This window comes from Cnephaeus nilssonii (genome assembly GCF_951640355.1).
Source record: "Cnephaeus nilssonii genome assembly, chromosome: 23".
Taxonomy (NCBI): Eukaryota; Metazoa; Chordata; class Mammalia; order Chiroptera; family Vespertilionidae; genus Cnephaeus; species Cnephaeus nilssonii.
The window spans coordinates 13,739,154-13,762,309 of NC_137094.1; the positions used below are offsets into that span (position 1 = coordinate 13,739,154).

A 23,156-nucleotide genomic window follows, 5' to 3' on the forward strand; every position below is an offset into this window, starting at 1 on the left:
CCGGCCAGGCAGCAAACTGTTTGTTCAAAGATAACATGCTTGTCTGGAATTTTACCTTTCCACATCTATATCGAGTAGCATGATCCTGAAAGCCAACACGAGATTTTGTTGGTTGAATTTAGGCAGGAAGGAAACTTGCTTGTGGTTGTTGGTGCTGCTCCTTCTGATTCTTCTATGACCTCTGGCTTGGTCGTGGCTCCCTGGCAGTTCTAATAGGCTAGGTCAGTGGTCGGCAAACCGCGGCTCTCGAACCACATGTGGCTCGCGAGCCGCGATTTGCCGCTCTGTTGACTAATGAGTTTGCTGACCACTGGGCTAGGTCCTTCCATTAACACTGGTCCAATCTGCCAGCCGTGGCCTGGGGCTCCTGATGTGCGTTGTTTGAAAAAATGCTGTGCCCAAGTCTTGCCGTCCACCAAAACCCCTCACTGGCCCCTGATCTAGGCTTCATATTTCAAAGATCCAGCGAGGAATCCAAAAATGCGTTGTAATATAACCTACCTATTTGTAAATTCGTATTTAACGGAACTGTTCATTTTGTAGCTTGATGGTGTTGATGTCAGAATTTCCTAAAGCAAAGTGATAGGTTTTGTTTTGTTTTGTTTTTTGCATAGTTTTCCAAATTAAGATCTAGAAAAATAAAAGCTGTTACAGAATTAGAGTCCTTTGGCCTGTGAGTGGTATAAGAAGAGGAGACTTAGTCTACAAGCTTATCACAGGAATGAAACAGGAGTAAAGATAATCCTCCACATGGTTATTTCTTAAATTACAGGAAAATTCGTGTGAGAAATGCTGTAGAACAGTGGCTGGAAAATGTAGAGAAGAGCATGTTTGATGTGCTAAAAAAGTAAGTACAATGGTCAGATCCTAAAAATATATATATATATATATATATAAAATATCCTATATAATAAAAGGGTAATATGCAAATTGACCGAAGGGCGGAATGACCGGAAAGCCTGCGGCCCCTCGCCCCAGCTGACCCGCCCCCCAGTGGGCACCCCCACCCCGATTGGGGGCGGGGCTGGCCAGCAAACCTCCTGCAACCCCTCATTCCAGCTGGCCCCACCCCAGCCAGCCCACCCCCAATGGCCCCCATCAGGGTGGCCAGCTGGAGTCCACCAGTGCACGAATTCGTGCACTGGGCCTCTAGTGTATATACTATATAGACTTGGTTAATTATCTACTAATCTAAGTGGGAACTAGACAGAGAAAGGTATGAAGTGAAATCCTATTATGTCATGTTGATAAACATGAAAATAATCATTTCCACAGTGTAAATGTCAGCTTGAAGGTGTGACCATGGACAGCATTCGGTGTTTGTGTACTTTGAGATTCTTAAGGGTCTGAAAACTGGCCGGATCAGTGCTTCCCTGAGACCTGGTACCCAGAAGCCTCTGGGAACGGCCCCTTCACTTCTGTGCGTCTCTGCCTCATTTCTGCTCCCTGGCATCGTTTACTTGGTTCAGTCTTCTTTAAATGTTTTTATTACTGATTTCAGGGAGAGGAAGGGAGAGGGAGAGAGAGATAGAAGCATCAATGATGAGAGAGAATCATTGACCAGCTGCCTCCTGCACGCCCCCTACTGGGGATCTAGCCTGTAACCCGGGCATGTGTCCTGACCGGGAACCGAACCGTGACCTCCTGGTTCACGGGTCGACACTGAACCACTGAGCCCCACTGGCTGGGCTACTTGATTTAGTCTTTCCAATGTTCTCCTTCCTATATTTTAATCTGTCATTGCAATCTGTGTAGAATAAAGGCAGAGCCTCAGAGTATGCGCATCTAAATTAGACTAGAACAGTCTTTCTACATTCCTAGCCCTTCACTGTTGGTTATGGGAAAGCCACTGGTTCTGAAGTTTTAACACATTGCGGACCAGAAGTTTTATTGCCAGCTTTATCCAGTGGTCAGATGAGTCTCTACTGAACGAGTACAAAAAACGTTTTACATAAATGTTAAAGGCACGGTTTACAGTTAAATACCCATTGCATTTTGAAGTTATGTGTTACGTGTTCTTATAAGATTATATCTTTTTAAAGTATGATACTTTGTAAAACACTGTGTGATATGAAGCGAGAATTCTCGTGATCCATCCACAATGTGTTAATATCGATATTTGTACCACCACCACAGGCTTTCTGGAGCAGAGCAGGTTACCATTTACCTGCAGAAATAACCATTGGGCTTTCCTTGGCTCCACTTCTGAGCCCTGGTGATGTGAGAGGACCAGGTCTCATTCCACGTGAGGGGGCGGGTGCTTCTTTCTGTAGGCACGGAACCCCGAAAATGCATCTGAGCACTTGAGAGACATGCAGATTTTCAGTGGCTGCTCTGGAACTTTTCTGGTTAGACAATCTTATCATTTGCTAATGATGATAGTCCTCTCTCTTTACAAATCTTTTAAAATGTCACCTCCTTTTGAAGTTGTTTAGGGTGACAAATTTTGTACAGTGTTGGAAAGTACAGGTGCCGGGGAACATCCTCCTGGTGCTTCTAGTTTTATTGGGAAAGCTTCTCACGATTCGCCTTCAGTTATGATGCTTAGGTTTCTGGAAATCGCACCTTATCAACGTCTTTAAGCAGGAGGTCAGGGTTCGATTCCCGGTCAGGGCACATGCCCAGGTTGTGGGCTTAATCCCCAGTAGGGGGCGTGCAGGAGGCAGCCGATCCATTGTTCTCTCTCATCATTGATGTTTCTATCTCCCTCTCATTCTCCCTTCCTCTCTGAAATCAATAAAACATATAAAATAATAATAAAATAGTTAAAGATATTCAGCTACATCAAATGACTTCTGTGAGTCTATTGAGAAACTCAAATGCAGTTCCATCTTTAATTTGTGGATATCATGAATTACATGAATACATTTCCTTATGGTGAACTTTTCTTGATATTCTTGGTCACTTTTTGGTCTACTTACTTTCTTAGGCAACTATGGAATCATTTCCTACTTTTTCCGTGCATTTGTCAATTTCTTTTTCTTTCTAGCACCTATTACATATTTTGCTGCTATGTTGTTGCCTGTAAACCTTCTTAGTAGAGTATACTTTTAGTCAACACATCGGTATTTGTACCGGTTATTATTTTTTATTAAACGCTGTTTGTTTAATAGCTTGTCATAGCTGTTTCCATGATCAGAAAACATTTGGATCACGATGTGATTTTTAACATTTCTGTGTCATGTTGTTGTTCCTTGAGTCAAGTATAAAAATGGATTTTGATTTTTGCTTTCGCTTTGTTTTACTTTTATTAATATCAAAGTGTGTGCTGCCAGTTCTGGTTGGTCGGTACGCCCCGAAGGTCACCCTCCGCCCTGTTCGGTCTTGTGTGTACTTGGGCCGCCCGTGCCCATGGGTGGTACGGCCTGGATTCCTCTCCTCTTGCTTCCACGTGCGTGGGGCAAACGTGAGGCTCCCTCTGTGGGTAAAATCTGTGTTCCTTTACCGAAAGCCACAGCTTTGGACAGGGGCCTCTCTCTCGTGTCTCCAGCCCTCGCCCCTTTGGGCCTGAGGGTGGTAACACTGCCCCCTGCTGCCAGACCCCGGTGTCCACCATCCCTGCGGGTCCCCCTAACCCTGCCCTCATCCCCAGGAGTCCCTTTAAACTCTCTTCCGGAGACCCTTTGAATGTGCTGTGTCCTGCCATTTTTTTAGATTTATTTTCATCACCCGCACACTGGCACTCATGTCTGCCATCGTACTGCATGATTTCTAACAACGGCTTTGGGTTCGGCTCCATTGGAAATGTGCAGGTGATGCTAACGAGGAATTTAAGGGATATAAAATAGGCATGCATCAAGGCTCTATTGATGCTATTTGGACCCATACATAGACCTAAAATTGGAACTAAAAAAATCAATTCCTGGAGGAAAGTTCCCCTGTGATCTTGTCCTATTTAATCATTCACTGGCCCCGATCAATGACCAGGTGTAAGTAATAGAAATACGTTTGTTTGTTTGTTTGCAGATTTGTGAAGGAAGGGATTGAAGACTGGAGCCACCAGCACTTCTCCATGTGGGTGGTGTCCCACCCAGGACAGGTGGTGCTCACCGTGGTAAGTCAGGGCTGCGTCGATCCTCGAGGGTTGCATGGTGGCCACGCTGCCAGGGAAGCACCGACGCGGAGCTGAGCCATCAGGAAGGGCACTCGTGTACACAACTGACTTTGAAATGCATCTGGAAATAAGATATACGGATGGGTGGACAGACGGACAGATATGTGATAAAGCAAACACCCGTACAGCAAAAGGTTAACTGTAGAATGAAGCTGGTAGGCGTTTTGGAATTTCTCTTATAATCCCTTTAACTTTTCCAGTTCAAACTTTTCAGAGTAAAATCTTGAATGAAAATAGGCCGTACATTGTTTTCCGAGGGAGACCGCTCTCCCGTGCTGCCTCAGTTTACTGCTGTCATTGAAAGTCACTGCAAACCTAGTTGCGTAGAACAACGCCCTTCATTATCTTACAGTTTATAGGTTAGGAGGACCACACGGGTCTCCCTGGGCTCCGATCGGGGTGTCAGCAGGGCTGCGGTCCTCTCTGGAGGCCCAGGGGAGCCCCATTTCTTGTCTTTTCCAGCTTTGGGGGCCGCCTGCCTTCCTGCCTGGGCCCCGGCCTTCATTTTCAGGGCTGGCAATGCTGCATCTCTGACCATTCTTCAGATCTCCCTCCGCCAACGGGCAGATAAAGGTCTCCAATTTTAAGGATCCATGGATTGCATTGGATCCACTCGAATAACTTAGCCTCTTGACATATCCCCCGCCATTAACTTCCGGGTCAACCTGACATGAACCTAGTAGCCGCCTTAAAATAGCTCTGGTGTGTATGGGAAGAGTCAGTGATTACAGACAACACACGATGGAAATAGTACTTCTGAGTTCAACTGAGGAAACACTACTAGTTTCATCTTGGAGGTTCCTATCGTTATTGCTTAACCTCATGATTAAGGATACATTTAGAAAGTATAAGTATTGATGATAAGAAACTTCCACTTATTAATGACTAAGGCCCCCCCCCACACACACACACACATACAAGCGTTAATCAAAATTCAATCTCTAACTCTCAAATACATACAAAGGAGTAAGCTCTCTCTTTTACACACCTGCAAATGCACTCATATACACACACCACACATAGACGTCATGAACACATTTAATTTATAGAATTTATGCTTCCGTTACCTTGTTGACATTTTACTTTTCCAGAGCCAGATCATATTTTATAACGATTGCACCAAAAGTTTCGCGAGTTCTCAGCCGAGAGAAGAGTTGGAAAAAGCCCACGCTGGTCTGATACGGCACTTAGAGCAGATTTCAGAGCTGGTGGTGCTGGACACGAGCAACGCTCGGACGAAAGCTGTCCTGGGGGCATTGATCACCCTCTATGTTCACTGCAAAGATATAGTGAGAGATTTACTACTTAAAAAGATCTTCAGTGCAGAGGATTTTGAGTGGACAAGGTAGGTAGATCTAAACTGTAACTCTACATAAAACCATTTTTTACCTACACACCGCTGGATAAATTAATTCTGTACCCCAAACTTTGTCAAACCTGAATTTTAATTTTCTAGAAGAATCAATATTGCTAAAATGTCCATACTGCCCACAGCAATCTATAAATTCAGTTCCATCTCTATTGAAATTCTAATGGTATTTTTCACAGAAATGGGGAGGCGGGGGGATCCTGAAATTTGTATGGAACCACAAAAGACCACCAATCGCCAAAACAGTTTTAAGAAAACACAAAGTTGGAGGCATCACAGTTCCTGATCTCAAACTACGTTACAAAGCTATAGTAATCAGAACAGTATGCTCTTGGCATAAGAACAGACACATAGATCAATGGAACAGAATAAAGAGTCCAGAAATAAACCTACACATATGGACAATCTACAACAAAAGAGCCAGTAATATATCATTGAAAAAAAGATAGTCTCTTCAATAAATGGTGTTGGGAAAACTAAAAGGCCACATGCAAAGAATGAAATGGACCACTGTCTTACACCATAAACAAGAATAAATGCAAAACGAATGAAAGACTTGAATGTAAGACTTGAAACCATTAAACCCCTAGAAGAAAACATGGGTGGTAAGCTTCTTGACATCTGTCTTGGCGATCTGACCCAAAAGCAAAGGCAAATATATTTTTATTGATTTCAGAGAGGAAGGAGAGGGAGATAGACACATCCATAATGAGAGAGCATCACTGATCGGCTGCCTCCTGCATGCCTACACTGAGGCTTGAACCTGCAACCCAGGCATATGCCCTTGACAGGAATCGAACCTGGGACCTTTCAGTCTATAGGCAGACGCTCTATCCATTGAGCCAAACCAGCCAGGGCTTAAACCACATTCTTATTTGAAACCATAGGGACGATGCGTTCATAAATCCTCCATGGATGTGACACCACACCAGGCAGATGATGCAGCAAGGCCTTTTTGTCCGCGGGACGAGCACTCGTGTGTGTCGTCTTCTGAATTCTCATTTCACTGGCCGGCACGGTCATTATGAATTTCCCATCACTTCTCATTTATTTTAATGTTTTGATTTCTGTTTTCAACCAATATTTTATTTTTAATCTTGATTATGTTTCCGGATTTGAAAAAAAAAACACCTAAAAATAATTTTGCCCCGATCACATGAGCTTTGAAAATCTTGTTTTCAGACATTTGCAGTATAAATGGAACGAAAAGCAAATGCTGTGCTACGTCTCCCAAGGAGATGCCAGGTTTACCTACGGCTACGAGTACTTGGGCTGCACCCCAAGGCTGGTCATCACGCCGCTCACCAACAGATGCTGGCTCGCTCTCACCGGGGCGCTGCACCTGAACCTGGGCGGCTGCCCCTCGGGCCCAGCTGGCACGGGAAAAACCGAGAGTGTCAAAGATCTGGCCAGGGTAAGTGGTTTTAGATCCAGAATAGCAACTTCCTCTTAGTCATAAACTTGAACAGCACCTGAAATGGACACCGTTTCTGTGAAGGTGTTCTTAACATTTAACGAGCCCATTCCGTCACTCAGACCACGCACCAGCTCATTTCCGATGGCTGTTCGGTGCTGGGAGCTGGGATCTCACTAAGTCCACGTGTGCTTTGCGTTTATTTGCTTGGAAAGCCATTGTACTAACCAGCTGGCCTGCGAATGGTAGTTTTATTTCCCTCCCCCTTCCTGCAGGGGCGATCCATTTATTTTGAGCCCCATACACAGATTTTTGCCTTGTCTTGGTGATTAATGGCTGTGTGTGTGTGTGTGTGTGTGTGTGTGTGTGTGTGTGTGTGAGAGAGAGAGAGAGAGAGAGAGAGAGAGAGAGAGAGAGAGAGAAAGAGAGAAAGGCACAAGAGACAGAAGTACCTGATGAAAGGATAAAGCCCGTGACGTCACTGGAATGCTTTTTTTTAAAGTTTTTATTCGTTGGTGTGTTTAAAAAATGACCTTAATGCTCCAAGTACTAATCGAACTGTAATGGCATAGTGCTTTCCACTCAATTCCGTTTTGTGAGTTTTTAAATTTGGTGTGATTCATCTCTAATTGCAAAAGTTTTCTCAAAAGAATGAAGACACTCATTACTCGGGAAGTTTTAACCTTAGTTATTTTGTGTCATCATTTAAGAACTACATTAAAATGATATTTTTGTTTCCCAGTCCTTAGGTAAACACTGTGTAGTCTTCAACTGCTTTGAGGATCTGGATTATAAGGTAAAGCTTATATACTCGGGTAAAAATATTATCCCCTCTCCCTCCCTCATCCCCTTTCCCTCCCTCATCCCCTCTCCCTCCCTCATCCTCCCTCTCTGTAGTACCTGGCAGAGCTCCCCAAGGTCCCCAGATGCTGTTTGGTCCGACCGTGGTTTTGTCTTGTTGTCTTGTTTAGCTGCCAACACTTACAGATCAATAGATGCCGATCCCAGAGCACTGGCCACCTGGCCGCCCTGGGCTGGCACCATCCCAGGTGGCACAAGCTGAGGAGCAGCGGGTGCTTGGGCTGGGCCCTCCCCTCTGGCCTGGTCACTGACCCTCCTCCCCGGCAGCAGCCCAAGCCCGGCCCTGATCCCTGAGTCTTGTCCTAACCGAGGACACGGAGCGCCTTCCTCCAGGCACTTGGCCACCGTCTGCAGGACAATTGTCCTAAAGACCTTCCCGGGGCGCAGGGCTCTGTCAGGCACGAGGCCCTGGGAGCCCGAGCTGCGCAGTGAGCATCCGAGTTGGCGACTGGTGTTTAGGCTGCAGAGACGGGCAGTTGCCTTGCCCAGCAGTTGGCAGACTAGACTTGACACCAAAAGCCTGAACCGGGGAGGACCGGCACATGGCGTTTGCTTGGTTTGGGTGGACGGGAAGAAGAGGCAAAAATTAATGTCCTAGTCAAAATGTTCCCCTGCCTAGTAACTTCCAGTAATCTTTTTTTTTTTTTTTTTTTTAAGATAATGGGAAAATTCTTCTTCGGACTAGTCCAGTCAGGAGCGTGGTTTTGTTTCGATGAATTCAATCAGATCGATGTGGAAGTCCACTCGGTGATTGCCTCCCTGATCCAAACAATTAAGGCGGCTAAAGACAGCTACTCCGTCAGGTACCGGCCCTGGGGACTGCGAGCACGGTCCACGCTCACGGTCCACGCTCACGGTCACGAAGTGTTTTCTTCCACAGGAAGTGCTGGGAGGGCCGGGCCGCTTACCGGTCATGTTTCTTTCGCTTGGCAGCTAGTGTGACACAGTATTTGAGTTGAAATGTTCTCAGTGCCTTTTCATCTATCATGTTTCATTTGAAGAAACCCAGGTGTTTTTTTCCCCTGTAATTCTACATCTTTTTACAAAGCAAATTATGCTGGCCACACACCCGAGCCCCCTCTTACTCCGTGACTCTGGGTTAATAGACTTTAGTGGGAAAATCTTGTAACAAGGACCTCTGTATGTGAGATTGCTGATGTTTACTAATCCAAGCGAAAATGGTTTTCCCTTCAGGCCAGTCAGGAACTTGCATGATTCCCTTTGTGGGCACAGCTGGGCGTGTGGGTTTAACACTCATGTGACAACCTAACATTTCTTTTTTTTAATTTTTTTATTGATTCCAGAGAGGAAGGGGGAGAGAGAGAGAGATAGAAACATCCATGATGAGAGAGAATCATGGACCGGCTGCCTCCCGCACGCCCCACACTGGGGATCAAGCCTGCAACCCAGGCATGTGCCCTTGATGGGAATCGAACCTGGGACCCTTCAGTCCCCAGGCCGATGCTCTATCCACTGAGCCAAACAGGCCAGGGCGACAATCGAACATTTCTAACGCGAGCTAGTGGGCACCCACTTCTAACTTCACTTCCCAGGGCTCATTCAAACTGCTGGAGCCGCTGTCCCGTGGCCTCACGCGTCTGTGGAGAGAGTGGGGGTCACAGTGACCCACGTTTCACCCCTTCCTCGCCACAGCCCCGCCTCGCCCGGTTTTCCTCAGCTGTGTCCAGGGAGCCCTCAGATTGTGCCCCTGGGGTCCCCTTCCCTGTTGTGACCACCCCCGTGGGTATCGGCTGTTCAAGAATTCACCAGGTGATTCTCCCCACCGTCTCCGCCGCTGGTTCCCGCGACAGGACGCTCATGTCCAGGCCAAGGTTCCGCCTCAGTGACCCCAGAGTTACTCAATGGGCAGCAGGGGGCGGGCTGTGCTCCCCACTAAAGCATGGCCACTCTGGGGTCCGCGGCGCCCTCTGGGCGGAGCTTTGGGCCCCAAGGTCTCCCCGGGTTCTTTTCCCTGGTCACTCAGGTCAGTCATGGGGTACCTCCCAGCCGCAGGCCCCACGAAACTCCTCAGACAGCTTCAGACGGGAGCAACGAAGTCAGGGTCCCAGCAGGGCTCACAGTTTGGGCTTCAGATGAGCCTCTCATTTCCCCTCTTACCATTGTTTCTTCCCAGGAGGCTCTGTTCGGGTTTTATTGGAACACAGCCTGAGGAAAGTTCCAAACTCAGGTTTTAGGGTTTTATTGGTTTTTGTTTTGTTTGTTTGTTGTTGCTTTGGTTTTTTATTGACTTCAGAGAGGAAGGGAGAGGGAGAGAGAGATAGAAACATCATGACGAGAGAGAATCTTCGAATCATCGATCGGCTGCCTCCTGCACGCCCCCACTGGGGATGGAGCCTGCAACCAAGGTACGTGTCCTTGACAGGAATCGAACCCAGGACCCTGCAGTCCGCAGGCCGACACTCTATCCACTGAGCCAAACCGGCTAGGGCTATTTGTTTGTTTTTTAATATATTTGTATTGATTTCAGAGAGGAAGGGAGAGGGAGAGATAGAAACATCAATGATGAAAGGGAATCATTGATCAGCTGCCTCCTGCATGCCCCACACTAGAGATTGAGCCCGCAGCCCGGTCATGTGCCCTGACCGGGAATCGAACTGTGACCTCCTGGTTCATTGATCCATGATCAACCCCCGAGCCACGCCGGCCGGGCACAGTTGTAGTCTTAACATGCTTTGGCCTAGAGTTCTCTTGGTGATGCCTACTCTCATGTCTTGTAGGTTTGTACTGGAAGGAAAAAAAATTCGCATCAACCTGTCTTGTGCAGTATTCATCACCATGAATTACGGGTAAGCCTCAGTTCATCTGCAGCAGGAGTGGGCCCACTTCCGTAGGCCTGAGCCTGTAGCTGCCATTCGCCCGCCACTGCTGTCCGAGCCGTCACCGGCAGCTGCAGCTCCGCACCTGTCCCCTGTCCGCAGGCAGGGCCGCCCGGTGTGCTTCCGAGCAATGGCATTTCCCTTCACGGGCAGCCAGGCGGAGAGGGAAGGGAAGGGGAGGGGAGGGGAGGGGAGGGGAGGGGAGGGAAGGGCGGTGTGTTGCAGAGCTGGTGAGAGGAGCAGAGGAATGAGAAGGGGGTGCTCACCAGGGTGGAGGCTGGCAGGGTCGGCCAGTATCTGCTAGCGGGTGGTGATGATGGTGCAGGTGAACTGGGAGGAGGCACAGGAAGACACGATCATAAAGGAGGAAGCTTTGTGAGGTGAAAAGTAGGATAGAAACTACCTCCTAAACCTGTTTTCAGACACAGATCACATAGAGGCCAGTGGGATTTGGGGGGAGAGTTACATTATGTGGCGCCGCGTGTGGAAAGCTGAAAGGGGTGTTTCCTGTCCTTGTTTTCTTTCCCTCTTTAGGAGCAAGGGTCACGTAGACCTCCCCAATACTTTGAAGTCTCTCTTCCGCCCGGTGGCCATGGTGGTGCCCCATTACCACATGATCGCCGAGATCAGTCTGTTTGCGGTTGGTTTCCAGTCGGCAAAATCGCTCTCCAGGAAGCTGGTGAACCTGTACGGGCTGGCCAGCAAGCAGCTCTCCCAGCAGGTAAGGCTCCCTCGGGTGCAGGGGATGAGGCCGAGCTGGTCTGGCGGCGGTCCGGGAGGGACCTGGGGGAGGAGAGGCGCTGGAGTTCCCATCGCCCCAGCATGGGTGGAAAGCGATGTGCCAGGTCGGCCACGGCTCCGAACCTCCCCCCACCCCCACCCCCCCGAGATCTGGGGAGAATGACTGCGTGTCTGCTATTTCACTTCATTTCATTTATTTATTATTCTTTAATTTTATTTTGTTATTGTATTGTATTGTATTTATTTGTTTGTTAAATCCTCATCCAAGGCTATTTTTCCATTGATTTTTAGAGAGTGGAAGAGAGGGAAAGACAGAGAGAAATATCGATGTGAGAAAACACATTGATTGGTTGCCTCCTGCACACGCCCCGACCAGGGCTGGGGAATCGAGCCTGCAACCAAGGCACCTGCCCTTGACCCGTCAGTCCGAGGGCTAACGCTCTATCCACTGAGCCAAACTGGCCAGGGCTTAATGCCATGTGTAATACCCTGCATACTTGTTAACTGTTCTTTAAGGAGACTGTTAGGAGCACCAGTTTGGGAGAGGAGTGAGAGCCTTTGAGGCAAAATGGAGTCATATGACTGTTTCTCTTCATAGCAACGGTGATCAGTGGCTTAACTGTGTGCTCTTTGCACTTATTACCCAATATTTCATTTTCCTTCCAAAACTTTAATCCTTCAAATATTTTCATGTTTGGTAGGATCATTATAATTTTGGCCTGAGGTCTCTGAAGACAATTATAATAATGGCGGGAAAGAAGAAGCGGAAGTTTAAAAGGTCAGTTGAATTTTGAATTGTTGGGTCCAAGGGAATTATACAACACCGGGCGAATAACCGGGGTGAAGTCGTCTCTACTGCACAGCGAGATCTCTTCCGGGAGAAGATGTGAAAAGGGTCAGGTTATTCCCGAGGTCCCCAGCCGTGAAGCCTGGCACGCTCTCCCTCTCCTCGAGACGTTTAATAAATCATTATGTTTTTTCCATCGGCTATTAATTAGCCTGAATTCATTTCTGTTATTTGCAGCCACAAAAAAAACACACACCACACACACATGCCCTAACCGGTTTGGCTCAGTGGATAAGAGCATCGGCCTGCGGACTCAAGGGTCCCAGGTTCGATTCCTGTCAAGGGCATGTACATTGGTTGCGGGCACATCCCCAGTAGGGGGTGTGCAGGAGGCAGCTGATCGATGTTTCTCTCTCATCGATGTTTCTAACTCTCTATCCCTCTCCCTTCCTCTCTGTAAAAAAAAATCAATAAAATATATTTTTTAAAACACACACACACAAATAAAAACAACAACCCTCTACTGATGCAACACCCATCCCTGAATCAGTGACTGGGAATGGCATGACCTTGACTTTGCAGAGAAGTCAGAGCCCATCCCTGGAGCTGGGACCAGATAGACCTCATCCAGACCTCAGAGCTGGTCCGCCGCGAGGGACGGGGGAGGAGGTGGGATGGCCGGCCACCTCTCAACAGGAACACGAGTGGTCTTTCATGCCAGCAGCACACGCTCACTCTCGCACTCGTTCTTTCCGTTTGTCTTCTGTCCTTCAAGCAACACCAGCGACAGCCTCTCTGAAGCAGAGGAGACGCTGATCATCATCGAAGCCGTGAGGGAAGCTAGTTTGCCCAAGTGCACCGCCAGCGACGTCCTCCCTTTTGAGAACATCATACGCGACACTTTTCCCGAAGCCACCGTTTCCAAGGTCAGCCAGGCGGCCCTGGAGGTAAGACCGCCTTTGGGGAACTCTCACACATGACTTGGAGGTGGAGGATCCAGAGAAGGAACGAGGTGACAATGAAAACGGTTACAGTTCTTCCTGAATCGCTCTATTCGTGCTATCACGTCGGGGGCAGAAATACTTGGAGATCTGAGTCTCCCCTGGCGGGGCAAGAGCTCTCCCTGCACTGTGGCCGGGGAAGAAGGAGGGGATGGGAGGAAGGCTCCTATGCGTTTTGTTTGCCCCAAGGGAGTCCTCCCTCTCCTCCCCATCCCCTCCCCCAGCCCCGCCAGGGCAGGGACTACTTGTCTCCCTCCTACAGCCCTGCTGAGCGCTCTGTGCTCCTTCAGCTGTTTTGCCTGCCCCCTGCAGGAGTGTGAGGAACCAGAAATAAAGGAGGCAAGGTTGACGAGAAAGACAGACAGAATTGTCTTTTTCTCTTAGTTACCAATCACATCCACAGTGGAAGAACCACTTGAGAAGGAAACATAGCTGCCCTTACAGTTTCTCTGTTGAAATATTAAGGAACTTTCTAAGCTACAGCCACTTTTTCTGGGATGTTTTAATGCAAGCATGTCAAACTCGCGGCCAGCGGGCCGCATGCATGTTTCAATGTATAACCACACCAAGTGTGCAATTGTAAAAATTTTCCTTGTTCTCTTTGAATATTTTGAACATTAAAACATTAAAATAATCATTAGAAAATTTAAAACCTACCTTAATGGTAGTTAGAATTACACTAAGATGTAGGATCATTTACATTGGCTTTTTTACTGTAGGGTAAACACTTGTGCGGTGGTTACAGCTAGTTCTTAAGCATATTTTAAAGCATGAGTTCTAAATATAGGGAGGATCTGTGGATTTGCTACTGGAGTCTCTGAATATAAAATTTGGATGTATTGCCCAGCCTGTGTGGCTCAGTGGTTGAGCGTAGAGCTATGAACCAGAAAGTCACAGTTCGATTCCTGGTCAGGACACATGCCCGGGTTGCAGGCTCGATCCCCAGTGTGGGATATGTAACAGGCAGCTGATCAGTGATTCTCTCTCATCATTGATGTTTCTATTTCTCCCTCTCCCTTCCTCTCTGAAATCAATAAAAGTGTATTTTTTAAAAAATTTGGATATATTGTGTTTTGGGTGGAAAGTAGGTTCTCATTATTCTCAGGTTGGTGAACTAAAAATTTAAGAACTATTATAGGTCAGTATTTGGTACCTAGTTAAGAGAGATTTTTTTAGGATTACATGCCAAGAGTTTGATTTGCAGTGCATTGTAAATTAATGTATTTATTTTCTTTTAGAAAGTAATAGCTCTTGCAACACAGATGTTGGGCTTACAGCAATGGCCAGCTCAGAAAGAGAAAATCATCCAGTTCCATAATCAACTTCAGGTGAGTGTAGAATGGCATGGTAGCAATTCTTTGCCCTGGATTTTAAAATGTCTGATCCAGGAGAACACAAGATGAGCTAACGAGAGAGCGATTGCCACGCTCTTCAAAGTAAAGTGGTTTATTGATTAACTCTTTACCTAGACTTTGTTTGATCCTTCACTGTAGCTCTCAACAAATTAATCTTTTCCACCTGCATCCCCTTAATTGTAAAAAAAAAAAAAAAAATTCTGCAAAGGTGGTGTGAAGTGTTCTGCATTCCGTTATTCTTCCTTCTCTGAATTGCCTATTCTCTATGAATGAACCATTTGGAAAAATGTCAGACTGTGCATTTCCCTGAGTACTAGTACAATTGTACTTCCTTTTATAGGTTTACTAGAGGCCCGATGCACAAAATTCGTGCAAGGGTAGGCCCTCGCAGCCCCGGCTTCTGGACGGTCGTTCCGCTGTTCGGCCGTTTGGTCGATTTGCATATTACGCTTTTATTATTATAGATTATTATAGATAGATTAGCCTTTTGGATTTTCTGTGACTTGCCAGATTATGTAACGTACTCACTTTTCAATGGGCTATTGGTCTTTTTCTTAGTAAAAGTAAATTTTTCATGACATATGTCATAATTCTGTATTGCTTACATGCGTAGCCAATACATTCTCTAAGTCTTGGCATTTGAGGAACATTCATGGTGTTCAGGTTTGCAAGAGACATTAACGCAGTAAAATTTATGGATCCTTTTGTAATAACTAGTGGCCTGGTGCACAGATTTGTGCACATTGAAAGGAAATTAATTAGAAGAAATATTTTAATATCACTATTCGCTCTTTCTCTATAATAGAAGTGTCAACCAAATTCATGATCAACAATGACAGATCGAAACACACGCATGCAATTGGCGCCAGCGAGAGCTTTATATGTATCATGCATGCGTGAGTCAACGTTTATTTTTAAATTGTCAGTGCGTGTCATATGTACTGGCCGGTCGATTGGTTAGATGGACGTATGGTCGGTCACTTAGCCTTTTATATATATAGATGGTTTGTGTTCTTGTGTCCTATTTGTAGAAACGTTTTCTTGCCTCATAAAGACATACTTTTTTCCTAAAAGTCTTGAGTATCTGTATGTCCCATATTTGTCGTCTGGAATTTATTTTTCTTTAAGGCGTCCCATAGGGATCTATTTTTGCCAGATGGGAACCCATTTTCGCGAGACTTTCCCTCACTGATTGGCTCTCTCTGTCCTGTACCAAGTGTTCAGATCTAATGGGGTGGGTTTCTTTATTGATTTCTTCTGTATTTCATTCTTCTGGTCTCTATCTCTGTCTTTATGGCAACATTTCACAGGTTTTTTTTTCTTATAAATTAGAATGTTTTTCATCTTGATTTTGAAGAATTTTATATAAATTTCCCTTGTTTGGATTTAAGTTATATATAAATAACTTGTCCATATTTACTAATTTCTCTGATCAGATCTAGACAAATAAAACCTCATTATTTAGACTTTTTTCACGTCCCAAAATACCTGTTTTTCCTTTTCCTTTATCTTTATTGTTGAAAGTATGACAGTTGTCCCTTCTCCCCCCGCCGCATTAGTCCCCTTCCTCCCCCCTCCCTGTCCCTCCCCAGGCCTTCACCACCCTATTGTCTGTGTCCATGGGTTACGCATGTATGCATACAAGTTCTTTGGTTGATCTCTTCCCACTCCCCCACCTTCCCTCTGAGATTCTGCAGTCTGTGCTTCTATGTCTCTGCATCTACTTTGTTCATCAGTTTATTCCACATATGAGTGAGATCATGTGATACTTGTCTTTCTCCGACTGACTTATTTCACTTAGCATAATACTCTCCAGGTCCCTCCATGCTGTCTCAGAGGGTAAGAGATCCTTCTTTGTTACAGCACAGCCTTAATTACCTTTGGTTTTTATATCTACTGGTACCAATTATATATCTACTGGTACCAATTATATATCTACTGGTACCAATTACAATGGAGGAGTACGTTATCCCTTACCCTCTTAGGGCCCCAGGCTGGGTCTGAAGATTAAACTGACAAAGACGAGAGAAAAGCATACAAATTTATGGAATTTTTACATGTACCTGGGAGTCTCCCTTCCTCTCTGAAATCAATAAAAATATATTTAAAATATATAAATAAAATTAGATTTCTGGTGATTTTAACATTAGCCTAGTCAATAAAAACAACCCAGATTACAATAGATAGAACAATAATTTGAAGGGTTTGTGGATACAGTTAGAGATGTGTTTATAAATAAGAACCTTCAACTCAGTTGAACCATTAGTAAACCAAACTTAAGCCATAAATCTGCAATTTTGTTCTAGGCTTGTGTTGGTGTGATGTTAGTGGGCCCAACAGGTGGAGGAAAGACAACTGTAAGAAGAATTTTAGAAAGAGCATTAATGCTTTTACCAATCGAAGAGTTATTATCAACTGAACCTAGGAACTCTATTTCACAGGTAAACGTTCTACAAAATGAAATGTTTCTCTGTTGGTTAAGATGGTGTTTCATGCTTCAGTTAGAGCATCATGTTCTCTGTACGTAAGTTGTTCTGTACTTGTTAAACTTATTGATAGGAATTTTGTATTTTGGAATCATTTGTAGTGAATGGGATTGTTTTTCATTTGAATCTCAAACTGGTCATTGCTAGTGTAAAATACAACGATCAACTTGTGTGTTTATTGTATGTTTACTCACCTTTTTAAATGGAGTGGTAGGTTCTAATTTTTTAGATAATCAATTGAATCATCTTCAAATGAATATAATTTTGTATCTTTCCTAATATTTATGTAACTTATATTCTTAACTTACTGCATTGATTTACCCTTCAAGACAATGTTAACTATAATATCTTTTTTCTTTATCTGGAATGCAGTTAATATTTATGCATTTAATATGTTTACTTTTGGTCTATGATACATATTCATTATCGTATTTTGATATGATCATTCTTCATAATACTTTTTCTGCTCTCATTATACTTTGGTTTTTGACTCCTAGAATTTATGAAATGATTTTAGCATCTACTTTTTATATTTTAATTGGTTAATGTACTAAGCTATGTTGATAGATTTACTAATGTTAAATTGTCCTGGAATTCCTAGAATAACTCCTACTTTTTCATGATATATTTTTATTCAATATAAAGGTAGACTCCAATACATAGTGTGTACTTCAGTTATCTTATATAAAGGGATATTATTTGTAATAGCCGGGATTTTACAAATAATGACTTGAGTATTATGGCTGATTTTAATAACATCCATTCTTTATAGTTCCTTGGAAATTGGTACCTTTATAGTGAACCTTTCTTTGGAGTGACAGATCTCTCCTAAAACCCTTTGGTAACAGCCATGCAAAAAATTAAATAATTGTACTGATGCCGGAGGAATGAATGGGCCAGACTTCCCAGACACGGAGGAGGGGGAGTGAGGTTCCTGCGACTACCTTCAGAGAAGGAATTTTCTGAGACTGGCCCGGAAGGTCGGAATGTGGTAGATTTCATTGGCACAGAGTTCCATTTCTCGGGTTCCAAAGTCCCCTCCCCTTCAGCCAGTGTCCAGAGTGTCCGGCCCATGTTGCAGCCGGTGTGCTGTAGCTTTCAGATTGATCCATGCGCGGAGCCCCATGTGACCACGATCCCTGTGGGCCTGGGGGAGCGCATCCCTGCCCTGAGTCCCAGCAGGGAAAAGAGAGAAGAGACATTTCCTCGTGGGGAAGTTTATATGTTTAGGTTTCGCGTGCTTGCAGGGGCCACGCCCATTCAGACTCGCTTTCAGGTGTGATGGACAGGCAGGCACCTTCCCATGCCACTCGGACCTAACTGGGCATACGTCCACCTGGTTTTCCCTTTTCCCCTTTCCTGTTAAATGATAGCCAGGTTGTTAGGGTGGCATCCGTACTGTAGTTAATGTCTTTAAAAACCACCCTGGATTTTTCTCAGATTCCAGGAAGAAAGGGAAAAGTGGATACTTGCGTTTTAAATCCAAAGTGTATCACTGTTGGGGAACTATATGGACAACTGGATCCTAATACCATGGAATGGACCGATGGATTATTATCAGCAACAATTCGAAATTACGTATATTGTAACAGTTTAAAATCTTCCAAGAAAGACGGTGATCTTGTACTAAAATCAAGAATCTCAGATTTATCTAATGTAAGTGTAGTATGGAATGATTATTTTTATTGGACTGTTGTGGATTATTTCATTATCTAAAGACTGATATTAAAGCATTCTTAAATACGTACTAGGGTAAAAGTGAATATAAAAAGTATGATCACCCTAGCCGGTTTGGCTCAGCAGATAGAGCATAGGCCTGCGGACCAAAGGGTCCCGGGTTCGATTCTGGTCAAGGGCACAAAACCTGCATTGCAGGCTCCTCCCCAGCCCAGGCCCTGGTCAGGGCTCATGCAGGAGGCAGCCAATTGATGTGTCTCTCTCTCACTGATATTTCTGTCTTTCCCTCTCTCTTCCACTCTCTCTAAAAATCAATGGAAAAATATCCTCGGGTGAGGATAAAAAAAATTATCATTTTTAAAAAAGAGAAAAATTATGATTTATAAAAAAGCAGAAAATATCACCTGCAGGTGATTCTTAGGCAGCCTAGCACTTGAAACTCGATGGTGAAGAAGGAAGGAATAGGAAAACTACACATCCAAGTGTCCACTGTGGTGTTGCTAGAGGTGGTGGAGATTCAGAGAACTCCTGCTTCCCCTTCATGCTTTGCTGCATTATTTGAATGTTATGTAACAAGACTGTATTATCTTTCGGGGTGGGGGGACTGAAAGGAAAGACTGTTCTAAAAGAACAGGACCTGTGGTCCCAGCAGTTACCGTCCACTGCGTGGTCACATGGGAGTCTTCTCAGCTACGGAACCTTCTGCCTTTTCTATTTTTATCGCAAAAGAAAGCATATTGACATATACACTGAGTGGCCAGACTATTATGATCTCTGAACGCATACTAATCTGGCCACTCAGTATATATATATATATGTGTGTGTGTGTGTGTGTGTGTGTGTGTGTGTGTGTGTGTGTGTTAGAGGCCCAGTGCATAAATTCGTGCATGGGTGGGGTCCGGCCAGCCTGGCCAGGGGGAGGGGACATGGGCGGTTGGCCGGCCTGCCTGCTGGTCGAACTCCTGGTCGAGGGGACAATTTGCATATTAGCCTTTTATTTTATAGGATATACACTGAGTGGCCAGATTATTATGCATTCAGAGATCATCATAATCTGGCCACTCAGTGTAGTCCATTTTCATTGGGAAGTGTGGTCAAATGAAAATGTAAACATTATTGATCACTTATTTCAGGTTTTCCAACTTCATGCCTCTAATATATCAGATATCGATGCTACCACATTTAAGAAAGAGATGGAGAAAGAGGTTCCAGTTACCGAAAGTGAGAGTAAGTGTCATGATTCAGTTTCACCTAGATGACAAATTCACATAAAAAGGCAGGCTGACTCAATCTGAACTTTCTTTATATATTTTTTTAAACATTTTTGGTCGTGCTCTTGTTCTTATGCTATTTCTTTTTTTCTCGTGTGCTCATTTGAAATTTGTGTGATTTTACCACGTTATCTTACCGCCCATACAATTATGTTCTACTAGTGGCCCGAGGCAAGAAAGGGCCTTTGTTCCCCTGGCTGACGGCACCGCCTTTGCTCTGGCCAGAGCAGCCTTTCTGCCTTCCCACGCTGCCCCAGAGGCCCCAAGCGGCTGGGGTGGTGCGGAATGCCTGTGTCCCCAGCCGCTTGGCACCTACGTATGCAAATTAACCCGCCATCTTTGTTGTATTAATTTGCATACTCACTCCTGATTGGCTGGTGGGCGTTGTGAAGGTATGGTCAATTAGCATGTTACTCTTTTATTAGGTAGGTAGATACCAGGGCTTATGTAGAACCCTTTTGGTTTACACCAAGTCATTGTTACAGGTAGAAATACCCTGGGTGAGCAGCAGCTGGGCCACACTGCAATAGAGTGCACCGAGTGGGCCCCACGCAGACTGTACACGCCCAGGCCAGATCATGCCACCCAGGCATGGTCATCTCGAGGGCATCCAACACCCAGCGGATACCGCTGTGCTGTGTGCCAGGGGACAGAGATGTACAGGACGAGGTCTGTTCCAGAGATGCTGTCAGTCCCTGCAGGACCCCGGCCACCACTTCCATGCCCCCTGGTGACATCCGGGCAACACCGCCCCAGGAGGGCACTTACATTCCAGACTCAGAAAGGGACTTCAGCTGTAGCTTCTGCTTCCTTAGAGCATCTCTGTTTGTGCGTGTGACTCCTCGGTGTTCAGTCGGGGGGAGTCGAGGGATGGGGCGCAGTCAGTGTCCTTCGGAGGGTTTTTAAGAAAACCCCGAGGCAGGGGTCTCGGCCGCGAGAGCCCATCTGAGTGGGGACACCTGGACCCTCCCTCTCCTCACCTGTCCTAGGAGATTTTAATGTCTCTCAAGTGGCTCATCCTCTGTCTCCACAGTGATCTGTTCATGCTTCCCCTCTCCTGACCTGTCGATTTTCTAGGGTGATGGGTCCAGAGGGTGGAAAGAGGAGGAAATGGTGTCCCCGTGTGGAATGGTCTCAAATCTGTCTATTCGAGTCTTTCTTCAAAGGGCGTCTATTTCCCTTCCCTGCTTCCCTCCCACAGGCAGCAGGTCCAAATGATGGAAAAGATAAACTCGTGGCTCTTTCTCTTACCCAAATTGTAAGGGCCGTCTGAGGATATTGAAACAATGTTTAAAGCATTTATTAATATGTGGTCTGAATATTCCTATCGATAGACCCTAGAGGCTCCACATAAACATGTTCCCTTTAGCATGTCCTAGGGCACCATTTTTCATCTTCATGAGGAGGCCTTTTCTAAATAACACAGAATCTTGCGAGACTGTAATGAAGGAAGACGGGGATTACCCTCAGTCCCACTCGCATGTTTTCTCTGCAGAGTTCGATTGGCAGTGGGTTGTCCTGGATGGTCCCGTGGACACCTTTTGGGTAGAAAGCCTGAACTCGATGCTGGATAACACGAGAACGCTGTGCCTCGCCAACAGCGAGAGAATCGCACTGACTAATAAAATAAGAGTGATTTTTGAAGTGGACAGTCTCTCTCACGCCAGTCCTGCCACTGTCAGCCGATGTGCAATGGTTTATATGGTGAGTCTTCAAAATCAAATTTCTGTGTGTGTGTGTGTGTGTGTGTGTGTGTGTGTGTGTGTGTATACACTGAGTGGCCAGATTATTATGATCTCTGAACGCATAATACTCTGGCTACTCAGTGTGTGTGTGTGTGTGTGTGTGTGTGTGTGTGTGTGTGTGTGTGTATTAGAGGCCCGGTGCATGAATTCGTGCATGGGTGGGGTCCGGCCAGCCTGGCCAGGGGGAGGGGACATGGGCAGTTGGCCAGCCTGCCTGCTGGTCAAACTCCTGGTTGAGGGGACAATTTGCATATTAGCCTTTTATTATATAGGATATACACTGAACGGCCAGATTATTATGTGTTCAGAGATCATAATAATCTGGCCACTCAGTGTATATATGTATTGATTAATTGATTTCAGAAAGGAAGGGAGAGGGAGAGAGAGGTGGAAACATCAATGATGGGAATGTGAAACGCAATCCCAAGAGATGGCGAAGAGACGGAAGACAACCAGGGATAAGGGTCTCCTATGCATGAAATCCACCATTAGCCACTATTCGCCCTTCTTCTGATCTGCGTGACTCAGTTTAATGAATGACGCTGAGGACAGTGCTGACTTCCTGGGGGAGCAGTGCCTCTCGCCACGTACACAGAGCTCAACGCACCTCTCTGGACATAAACCCCTCCCCCCCACGCTGTTGACTGGCAGGACTGTTGTTAAGAATCACAAATATTTCAGAGAAGGGTAGTTCCTTGGGCTTTTTTGATCACTTGCCCTTGAATGAAGGATGGTTCTAAAGCATATGTGGCATTGATGAATTAGGTGGAAAGTAGGCGGACACGGTAATTTATCTATCTCCTAAAATTATCTTGTGCCTTTTGTTGTCAGGATCCCGTTGATCTGGGATGGGAGCCTTACGTGACGTCATGGCTTGCGAAAACGTCTAAAATTATGAGTCCATCAGGAGTGGATTGTCTTGAGTTCTTGATAAATAATAGTGTCAAAGATGGACTACAATTTATAAAGAATCATCAGAAATTTCAGCCATTTCCTGTCCAGAACATCACAATCGTTACAACTCTCTGCAGAATTCTTGACGCCTTCTTTGAATTCATGGGTAAAAATGGAGGCTTTGGACAATGTGAGTTTTTCCTCCCTCAGTCATACTAATGATGCCAGATGTTGGCTAGAATGTGCTGAGACATACACTCTCGCAGAAGGTATTCGAGGTGTAAATTGATTCAGCCTTTCTTGGTGATGCATTTGATAACCTATACTAAAAATAACCATATATTCCAGTGTTTCTTCTAGGAATTTATTATAAAGAAATAATCATAGAAGTGTTCAGATGTAGCACAAGGAGCTTTATCTAGAACAGAATTATTTATAATCATAAAAACAGCAAGACTCTGAATTCCAACAATAGGGGAATGGAATAATAAATTATGCTACAACAGTATCATGTTTCAATGGAGAGACATGAAGGTAGTCTTAAAATAAAAAGCAGAAGCCCTAGCCGGTTTGGCTCAGTGGATAGAGCATTGGCCTGCAGACT

At 45.2% G+C, this 23,156-nt stretch overlaps 1 protein-coding gene across 1 annotated transcript in view; it reads left to right on the top strand.

Annotated features, from left to right (window-relative positions):
* Nucleotides 1-23,156, top strand: part of DNAH14 (dynein axonemal heavy chain 14) — a gene marked incomplete at its 5' end in the record, with an annotated part of 132,187 nt that overhangs the window by 40,991 nt on the left and 68,040 nt on the right. Inside the window, 16 exons of the mRNA XM_079763762.1 lie at nucleotides 773-847; nucleotides 3,967-4,054; nucleotides 5,206-5,459; nucleotides 6,666-6,897; nucleotides 7,640-7,693; nucleotides 8,416-8,561; nucleotides 10,497-10,565; nucleotides 11,130-11,316; nucleotides 12,038-12,114; nucleotides 12,899-13,070; nucleotides 14,363-14,452; nucleotides 16,786-16,920; nucleotides 18,406-18,621; nucleotides 19,776-19,869; nucleotides 21,409-21,617; nucleotides 22,490-22,742. Coding sequence (XP_079619888.1) covers nucleotides 773-847; nucleotides 3,967-4,054; nucleotides 5,206-5,459; nucleotides 6,666-6,897; nucleotides 7,640-7,693; nucleotides 8,416-8,561; nucleotides 10,497-10,565; nucleotides 11,130-11,316; nucleotides 12,038-12,114; nucleotides 12,899-13,070; nucleotides 14,363-14,452; nucleotides 16,786-16,920; nucleotides 18,406-18,621; nucleotides 19,776-19,869; nucleotides 21,409-21,617; nucleotides 22,490-22,742 — 2,351 coding nt within the window. The remainder of the gene's footprint in view (nucleotides 1-772; nucleotides 848-3,966; nucleotides 4,055-5,205; nucleotides 5,460-6,665; nucleotides 6,898-7,639; nucleotides 7,694-8,415; nucleotides 8,562-10,496; nucleotides 10,566-11,129; nucleotides 11,317-12,037; nucleotides 12,115-12,898; nucleotides 13,071-14,362; nucleotides 14,453-16,785; nucleotides 16,921-18,405; nucleotides 18,622-19,775; nucleotides 19,870-21,408; nucleotides 21,618-22,489; nucleotides 22,743-23,156) is intronic.